Genomic DNA, 9,731 nt, shown 5'->3' on the forward strand with positions numbered 1-9,731 from the left:
TATGAACTTGGTTGCCCTCTACGTGACTTATTATCCACAGAGAATGACTGGCACCTGCAGCAGCCAGTGAACCTATTTGCTGGTTGGAGTTCACTCCTGCTCCAGTGACACAGCGGAGTAACAAGAACAACGTGGAACATGAAGCTTCTTGGGCACCACAGTCAGTCAGGCAAGATAAATATCATGTGCCAGTGTTGATGAAACTTTAGCTTGAAAGGTTTATGTGGTCTTGGAGAGATTTTTATGGTTCAGATCAGAGAGAGAGGAGGAGAAGGAAGTTGTTAAAAGACACTCAGATGGGAAATAAAATAGTTTCCTTTCCCATTTACACTGAGGACTTGAATTTAGTATCTTGTCATGCAAGGGACTTACTCTGTGCTTTGGGGCCATGACCAACCTCTGGTGGAGTATAAAGTGTGTGTGCTTCTATTTTCCCCAAAGAAATGCAAAAAGGCCTTGATACAGTCCTGCTGAAGTCTTGCTAGTTCTGGAAATCCCAGAGAACCATCTGTGGGATGGGAGAACCCTTGCCCACCCAGCTGCCAGCGTTACTTACTTACATGGTAAAGTTGGAGATGAAGGCTGCAGCTGGGATCTGCATCTCAAACACGGCTTCCCGTGCCTCGGATCCGCTGTTCACCATCGTGCAGGACACCGTGGTGAAGGCATAGCGGGAAATGATGGTGGATCTCACGTTGAACTCGGACATCCGAGGCCTGGTTTCCTGTAGGGACCAAAAGGTTAACACAGGCAGCTGGGTAACCTACCCCTTTAGTGTTTCAGTGGGTTTAATGCTTGATATGCTCAAGCAAATTCCCACCCTATGAGTGTTAGACACCTCTACGAAAACCAGTTGACAACAGGCAAGGTGGGCTTGCCCTCAACATTTCAGATGAGCTTTAAAATGTAAACCAGGGACATGGCAGTGCCTTTGTTCATGCACAGAGGCCACAGTTATTCTCCAATGCTTGGGAAGCATCTGAGAGCTCTGATTGTGCCAGCCTGTATGTTGTGAAACACTCTGATAAAATCCATCTGTGTCCTAAACTGCAGCCTTCAACTCTGACTGTGTGAGAGGAAGAGGATTAGTCCCTTAGGGCCTGGGAAAAGAAGACCAAAATACATCCCCATGGGGTCCAGGACTGTGTCACAGAACCTGCCCTGTGTGCTGTGCACAAGAGCAGATGGAAGGCTTCCTGAAAGGATGAGATCCCTGTGTGTGAAGCAGCACCTCCAAATTCATATGGTCAGATCCATAAGTTATGCAAACAGAAGAACTGCTGTCAGTGGAGTCAACTGAGTCCTCCTCTGCTGAGAATCCATGCTGGAAATCTCAGCAGAGATGGAAGAGACTTAATAAAAACAACTGACACTGTGACATCTCAAGCAAAGTATTTTAAGCTTTTTAGCCCACACTGGATTCCTTCCAGCAGAGAAGCAGCAGAGACAGCAGTGAATGACACACGATGTAGCAATGGAAGCTAAAAGCCAATTTCTGCTTCTTGGGAATGTGTTTTCGTGCACAAGTCTAGGGTTGGAGCATTTCTCCAGTCTAATGCATTTTTTTTGACAGTAACATCTCCATGGAGCTCAAATGTTTTCTTCCTGGAAGACTTCAGTGTATTTAACTGTAAGCAGCCCTTGCAAAAACAAAACCTGTACATTAAACAAAGACAAAACCTCCAAAAGCAGAAGGGAGCTAAAGGGTAAAACACCCTGCAAATACAGAGGAACTTCACTTAGCCAAATACAGAGAGACTCTTCCTACTGAGGTTGATAAAAAGTCATAGTCATGCAAGACTTGTGAGGACAAGAACGTGCTCTTCAGCTGCATGGCCAGGCCTTTTTGCAGAACAAAAATAATTTTGGCAAACGGCTTAAGAAAGGGAGCAAGTGTTTGTATGAGTGTGAAACAAGCACATTTCTGCAGTAGCTGATGGCATCAGAAGTGACTGAGCATCCAACTAACCAAGCTGCCGGGCTAGTGAATTCCAGGCAAGTGGAAGAAGGAGGATCCACTGGAAACAAACACAAAACTGCCAGCAGACTTGGCATAAAGCCCCTCCTGCCTACACTTTCAAGGCTTGGAAAGACTGAAAAACTTGTCTCAGACAAACCCAATCGTGATGGATATCTTTAACAGCTGGAGGATGTGTGATGAGCTCCGTGTCCATGGCCATCCTGCTCACCTCACATGGAGCACATCGACAAGAGATTAGAACTTCCAGGGTGGGATTTGTCTCCCTGATTTCAGGCAGCTCAGTGTGATGCATCTAGACTAGAACACCCCTGCTCAGATCTAACGTCCCACCCTCAGGCCATTGGTGGCTTTTACTCAATTGCTATTAATTAGAGCTAGATCCTGCTGTTCTTAGGACATTCCCTGATGTATAGGCATGGCTCTCCACTCTCATCATCCTGAAGCTGGAGAGGATGGGGAGTTTATTGGAAGTAGGCTTGTAGGAACGTTTTCACATACAATGAGATGATGTTTTGTTCGGTCTTCCACACCCCCAATTGCCTGTGGCACAGCAAGAGATACAGAGCATTTAAAAACAGAAGAAATAGAAAGAATCTGAAAGTACAGCAAATTCTTTGGTTTCAGACCTTCTGCATCCACTCCCATGCGCTGCAGTTCATCATAAGCTGTGGGTTCAGACGTGGGTGACAGCTCAGCAGCAGAAGAGGATCGAGACCTTTGCCTTTCACTTGAGATACAAGGGGCTCTGCCGTGACATGCCTGACACTGTGAATGTATTTAAACTGCAGAAAGTCTTTTGAATGTGACAGAGAACATGAACTTGCCCTTGTTATGACAACGGCACGAGAATGGTTCTGTTGGGTGAGAACAAAAGCAGTTCTAGCCCTGTAGCCTGTCACTGGCAGAGGCCAACAGTACACGTTTAGAGAAGAGTGTAAAATCAGCTCAACCTGCTCTGATTCTACTCAGAATTTTCAGTAATTTGTGGCCAAAGGAACTCCTGAGTCAAGGGTGGTATTTTTGTGCTTTATAAACCTTTGTGGATTTTTTTTCTATTATTTTACACGGCTACTTTTCTGAATCCATGTAAAATTTTAGCATCTGCAACATCTTTGTAGCAAGGAGTTCCACAGTTTAAGAATATTTTATATGAAAACCCACATCATTTAAGGTTTTTTTTGTTAAATCTACTCTTTGCTGGCTTCAGCTGATCTCTGTCACAGAATCACAGAATGGTTAGAGTTGGAAGGCACCTCAAAGACCCAATCTTGTTCCAACCCTCCTGCCATGGGCAGGGAGACCTTCCACTACAGCAGGCTGCTCAAAGCCCCATCTAGCCTGGCCTTGAACACTTCTAGGGATGGGTCATATCTCTCTATCCCACTGAACAGCTCCAGTTCTGACACCCTCACAGACTGAGGAATGGCGAAACCAAATGAAATGAACACCCTTTCCCTTTCCCTGGTGAACAGGAGTTGCTGTTGGAGGGATCAAACACTGAATAAGGGCATCACACACGACTGAGGATGAGAGAACTGGTTCATCTTCCCATCCCTGGAAGGGATCTGCTATTCCTTGTGTATAGAGAATGTAAACGGTGGGGGCAGAGGCAGCTTCCAAACAGGTTGCTCAGTCAGGCTTGGCGGGCAGCCCAAGTTCCACTCTGTGATTCCTGTGCATTCCCTGGAGCTCTTGCACAATCCATCAGTGCCTGGTGCTCTGACTTACAGCTGTGCAAATGCCTGTTTGTTTTCTGCCCTTTTTATTAAGGCCTTCAGAAGATGAGATGCAGCACAAAGGAAAAAAAAGCAAAACAAACCACTTGTTTAATATTATTATTACTGTGATTTATCATCCCTATTAAAAACAGAGTGAGGGAATGCCAAGGCAGCAGATTCACTGCTATGAGGCAGGTTGGCTGGATGCTTTATGGAGGTGTCCTGGTTATTATGATGAACTGGGAGCTGAAATTTTTTTTTGCCAAACCAATTGTTTTATGCTTGTTTACATCAAATGTTTGGAAAGGCAGAAAAGAGCTGAAGATAAATGAAATCCATTCCATAATTTTGCCTTTATCAGTTGCTTTAATCAAAACAAACTGACTGTCTCTCAGATTAGAAGTAATGAATGCGTAATAAGTCTGAGAGGTGTTTTCCTCTAGGCTGCTGATTACAATCTGTCAAAGATCAAAGGGACCAGAAGCTATTAAGGTGATGGTTGTTCAGTGTGAAATGAGTTTCACCAGTTCTCAACTGGGAGGTCCCCAGAAAAGCCAGAAAAATAACCAGCTGTGAACAGCACTTCCACTGACTGCCTCACTACATCTAAATCTTAGATTCCTGTCCTGAAAGAAGGATATTGTCTTCCTTGTTTTCTTCCTTTCCTCAGTAGATTTTGACAAAACAACAGAGATCTCCAAGTTCCAAAGCAAACTCTGCCTTTGTCTTCAAATTAAGTGAGATTTCATCAGGCTTATGTTCACTGTGTGGTTAAGGTTCGTAACATTAGATGTTCTTTCTCCAAATCTGGGGGTGAGAAGATGGTTTGGGAAGCACTAGAAGAACCTGTACCTGTTGCATTGATCAGAATGAACACCCACTGACACCCTGGGCACAGGGACGCACACACAGACAATTGCAGGGGAACTGTAATTCCCATGAGGTAAAATAAAGACGGGTTGTGATACATACCAGCCTCTGCAGGAACTTGGCCTGTCTTGGGACACGGCGAGCGACCTGCAAAGAGTTAAGGGAGTTAAAGGAGCCTTCCCAACTTACAGCAGACATGGCACTTGTCTGAACCCAGGCACCGGGGTGTGTGTGGCTGATCACCCGTGGCCAGGTTCAAATGCTCCTCTGGTTAAAATTAAAACCCGAGTCTCTCCTACATTAACAGACCCATTGATCAAAGCTCAGCCAGTGGAATGCAGCTCTCCCAGGCAAGGAGGTATGGGGGTGTTTTGAAAATGGTACTTGGCAGGAGACCCCTCTATGTGATGACAGGAACCTCAGCCTTTAGCCCTGGCCCTGGGTGCTGTGTTAGCTCTGGAAGTGCATTCCCTTATGGCTTCCTATGGAGTCACACAAAGGCTCTGTGTCTTTGCCCCACTGCACGGTCTATGTCACACTTCCATCCCTGGAAGTATTGAAGGCCAGGCTGGATGTGGCTCTGGGCAACTGCTCTGGTGGAAGGTGTCCCTGTCCATGGCAAGGTTTTGGAACTAGATGATCTTTAAGGTCCCTTCCAACCCAAATCATTCTGTCATTAGTTTAAATTAATGTTACAGCTTCAGCTGTATTGATATTACCTCAAGAGCAAATCTATTGCCTTAATACTCTCCACAGGTGTTGTGGATTTATTGTGCAGTGACAGAAAAACACTATTTATGTGCAAAAAGGGAATAAAGATATTTAAACCGAGACACAGACCTTATTATGAAATGAAGTACTTCCCTTATGACAGTACAATCTTACTCACTGTGTCACCCTTCACAACTCCTCTGACTTCCCTGCACACGGTGTTTCAGCTCAGAAACATCTCCAAATCAAATCTCTCCCCAAAGCAGAGAGTACAAGTCTCTTGTCAACGAGGGAAGCCAAGTGCCTTCTTAAAATGTCAGTGGAACTCCAGAGAGCAGAGGAATGCAATGATATCTTTTTACCTGATTTGCCCTTTCTGTTGATTTACGCTGAAATAACATCAGCCCTTGCCAAAGAGATGATTTTATGTCTGTTTATATCATGCCTTGAAAAGCTCAGGAAAGCCCAATGGGGAAATTAAAAGTCTCATCCACTAGAATCCTTATGATTTCCTGCTGCATTATTTAAGCCAGCGTCTTGTAAAATTAGAACCAAGGGAAAACAGTTCCCTGGGGAAATTGTCAGAGGAGAGGAGAATTATCTGCATTTTAAATTTTGGAAGAAACTTTCTGTCTGGGTCTGTTATATCAGGGAAGTAAAGCCCCTCAGGAGCCTGTTGTGACAGGCTGCAGAGTCCCCATCACTGTAGGTTCTTCAGAACAAGCCAGATAAATGTCTGTGAAGTTGGTCCTGCTTGGAGCAGGGGCAGGGATGAGGAGTCAATAGTCCTCAGTACTCTTTTACTAAAGGTTTACCTTTTGAAACAAATCCACCTGTTGTTCTGCATGGCATGGTCACAGTGATATTTAATGACTAACTCTTGAAACTGGAACCTTGGTTGCTGGTTTTATCTGTCCCCACCACACACTCATTTTGCTTGCTTGCTTATTTGCACAAGAAGGCTTTGTATGACTTGGCCCCTTCAGGAGGTACCTTCTAAAGTCTTGGGGGTAACCAGTGGACACCAGTGAGGAGCTAAGGAGCCCCAGAGGGCAGTACCCTGTTTGATAGGACTTCATGACCGCTACCAAAGCACTGTGCTAATCAGGCAGCTTCACTAACATCATCTATTTGGAACAATTACCAAATCAACCTTTAGCTTTACAGCCTTCCAAAACATTCATTAAAGCCCAGTAATTGCTAATAGTGACCCCCTAACTTGTTGCCATCTGCTAGTCCTAGCATGGTATATGTATTACAAGCTGTGCAGTGGATTTGTTTATAGAGCAGTATCTTGACCTAGGGGAGTACCTGCCTGTTCTTAACCTGGCTCAGGTGTTTAGTTGAAGACAGACAGATGTCTTCTTCTAGACCTGGCTGTCCCAGGGTACTAGATCCCCACCTCTATTTATGCATCACTGCTGTTCTGGTGTGAGTTACTGCTGCCCTTGCTCTGCCAGCAGCATGGCTCCTGTGAAAACAAGGAGCCTCAAGCAGCATCAGCCAGGTTATTTCAACGCTGTGAGCCAGCTGCTTGAACTTTGCAACTGATTTTCCCCCTAAAGCAGGTGAGTGAGTGTTCTCAGGTCCCACTGCACTGGTAGGACAGTGGTGGAGATATTCTCTCCCACTTGGACAGAGTGGGTCTCTGTAAGACAGTGCTGGTTTGTGGCTGAATTCTCCAAAAAGGAATAAGTGCTCGTAGCAGTCAGGATTTACAACAAAGTTGCTGAGGTCCTCGTAGTGGAGAGAGGTGGACATTTCTGGAGAGAGATTCTTCCCATTCCAAGTGGGATGAGCAACTGAATGACCAACTTTGAGACAGGTATAGGTGTATATGGAAAGTCTCACTCTTCCCTACTGCGTGGCAGAAGATGCCAAACACAGAGAAATACTGACATGTTAGACACACTGGAGTATCCCACCTGACCTCCAGCAAGGCACAGGTATTCCATAGGTCCTGCATTGTATCTGAGTGACCCACAGTCAAGAGTGGTATCTGTTACAGACCTGAAGGATGTGAGCACAGACCTGAAGCTCAGCCTTTTATAGAATCATAAAATGGTTTGGGTTGGAAGAGACCTTAAAGGGCATCTAGTTCCAAGCCACCTGCTATGGGCAGGGACACCTTCCACTAGAAATGGATCACAACCTCCCAGACCACCACCCAAACTCTCTTGCTAACTTGCAAAAAGTTCATTGCCTTTTCAGCGCCATTTCCTCAGAAAATCTAAGCCACACAATAACACAACAGCCCTCAATTGCAGATTAATGGATTTGTTTTCATCGTCAATAAGCATTTTAAGAAGCTGAAATTTGTATGGTTTGTTCCATCCAGCGCGAGTTAAAAATCCTGTACAGTAAAACCATAGGCAGAAAAACTTTCCTTCGAGCCTGAAATACTCCGAATTACTCAGACTGGCATGCGGCCAGGACGCCGCGTTAACTCCCTTGTCCCCGTGAAACGCCTCGTTAGCACAGCCGTGGGGATGCCGGGGTGAACCCATCCCCTGGCTGTGGCACCCACCGCGGGAGGGTGATCCCCTCTTAGCACCTCCAGCACCTCCGACAACTTCCATGCTCGTTAGCAGCACCCTCCCACAGAGCTGAGCCGCGGGGACAGGTGGAATAAATGTAGTTTTTTTTATCAGACTGCCCCTGCACGTCGATGCTGATGGTTAAGAAGGGACGAAGCCAAGCCCCGTCCACCTGCTGCTCCCGAACAACCACCGCCTCAAAACCCACCTGCTCCGCGATGCTGTAGTCCGCCAGCAGCTGCTCCTCCAGGTACCTGGCCATCAGCTCCGAGTCGGGCTGCCCCGCCGAGCTGGGGAAGCCCCAGCAGAGCCACAGCCAGAGGAGCATGCTGGAGGGGAGCGCCGGGGGGCTCCTGCCCCGCAGGTGAGAGGAGAAGCCCCGCTGCTGCCTCTGCTGCGCTGCCGGACGGGCTGCGGGGAGGCTGACAGGACACACAACGACCCACCCTCTTCTCCTCCTTCCCGGCTCGGGACCGGCCCCTTTTCCACTCAGGGCGCTGCAGGGAATCCTTTCGGGGTTTCTATCCCTCTCCCTCAGGGTCCTGTGGGCAGGTACCCCTCTCGGATGCCGCTCTCACCCATCTTGGCCCGTGCAGCAGAAAGGGGCGATGCTGGGGGTCCCTGAGGTGCTGCCACTTGCCATTTTGCCACCAGCAGCACCCCGTGGTGGCCCTCAGCAAGGGGGAGGCTGAGAGGACATTTCCTACACCTGGCTGGGTGCTGAGGAAGGGACAAGGTGGTGCCCAGTGCCTCCAACCCAACCCCTTGGGGAGCACAACCCCAGGATGTGCTTTAAGGCTGGGGTTTTCCCAAGGGGTGGCAAAATCCTCTATGAAGGAAAAACTTCTCTAACTCGCCATCTTGAGAGCCCTGGTTGGTTTGGAAAGCTGCCCCCAGGGCAGGGCACAGCCCTCTCCACACCCTCACTTTGGCACCCTGATGGGCATCCAGGTCCCTCCCCTCGGGAAAGGCAGCCAAGAGCCCTGTGTTCACCCCTCTTTCTTTCCTATCCGGACTCCATTTCTCAGCTGAGCAAAGTTGGGGTGCTTTTTCAAGTCCTGCTCTTCTTCTCTCCATTTCCCAGAGCCTTCTTCTCCCAGACCAGCCCTGGGGTGAAGGTGGAACCTGCAGGGCAGGCTGGGTTCCACCTGGCAGCTGCCAGGGACATTCCTGCCAGCTGGCACTGACAGCACTGGTGCCATCCCCAGGCATTTAGAAATTTGCATCTGCAGCACACACCTCACCCCAAATTTGCTACTTTGTTTATCTATGCTTTTTTTTCTTTTTTTTTTTTTTTGGCAGGTGCAAGGTGCTGCGCTCGCAAACCTGGCATAATTTAACCCCTGTATTTTCTTTTCCTTTCCAGCTCTGAGTCATCAGGGACTGAAGCTGTTGTGGTTCATCTCCCAGCCACGGCAGTGACACTCCAGTGAGTGGCTCAGTCTCTTTCTGACCTTGCTGTCCTCAAATCTAGCATGTGTTTTGGAGGAGTAGGAATGTGCTTGCTCCCCGTGCAGAAGGGATGAGGGAAGCTGGAGATGGAGCAAAGGGAACGGCAGCGTGGTCAACACCTTTGGAGTTCCACGTTAGCAAATTGATGGCTCAGACTTAGGCTGAGCCTAAGTGACACCATGTTCACACACAGGCCCCTTCTGGCATTGCCAGAAGGAGTTAAGGGCCTGGCCAGTCCCTTTCCCAGTGGGACCAGTCCACCACTGGCATGTACAAAGGCCTCTGGAGTAGCCACATCCTCAGTGGGAGGTGCAAAGCTGGTCTGCACTGCAGGGAATGATGAAGGACTGATGTGGCTGGAGAAGAGAAGATGGTGGGAGAAAGCCAGAGAGAGGCTGTGGCAGGATATTTCAGGCCTCCAGAGACACCCCAAATGCTGCTCTATTGATCTGATCTCTGCCA

General features: G+C 47.8%; 1 protein-coding gene across 1 annotated transcript in view; it reads right to left on the minus strand.

Annotated features, from left to right (window-relative positions):
* Nucleotides 1-8,259, minus strand: part of ITIH5 (inter-alpha-trypsin inhibitor heavy chain 5) — a 46,363-nt gene extending 38,104 nt beyond the window's left edge. Inside the window, exons 1-3 of the mRNA XM_050324922.1 lie at nt 8,026-8,259; nt 4,672-4,716; nt 561-724 (exon numbers count right to left, since the gene is read on the minus strand). Of these exons, the coding sequence (XP_050180879.1) occupies nt 561-724; nt 4,672-4,716; nt 8,026-8,145 (329 nt within the window). The 5' untranslated portion in view covers nt 8,146-8,259. The remainder of the gene's footprint in view (nt 1-560; nt 725-4,671; nt 4,717-8,025) is intronic.
* Nucleotides 8,260-9,731: the final 1,472 nt, after the last annotated feature.

The sequence above is a fragment of the Myiozetetes cayanensis genome, unplaced genomic scaffold, assembly GCF_022539395.1.
Source record: "Myiozetetes cayanensis isolate MyiCay16 unplaced genomic scaffold, myiCay2020 scf3, whole genome shotgun sequence".
Classification (NCBI taxonomy): domain Eukaryota; kingdom Metazoa; phylum Chordata; class Aves; order Passeriformes; family Tyrannidae; genus Myiozetetes; species Myiozetetes cayanensis.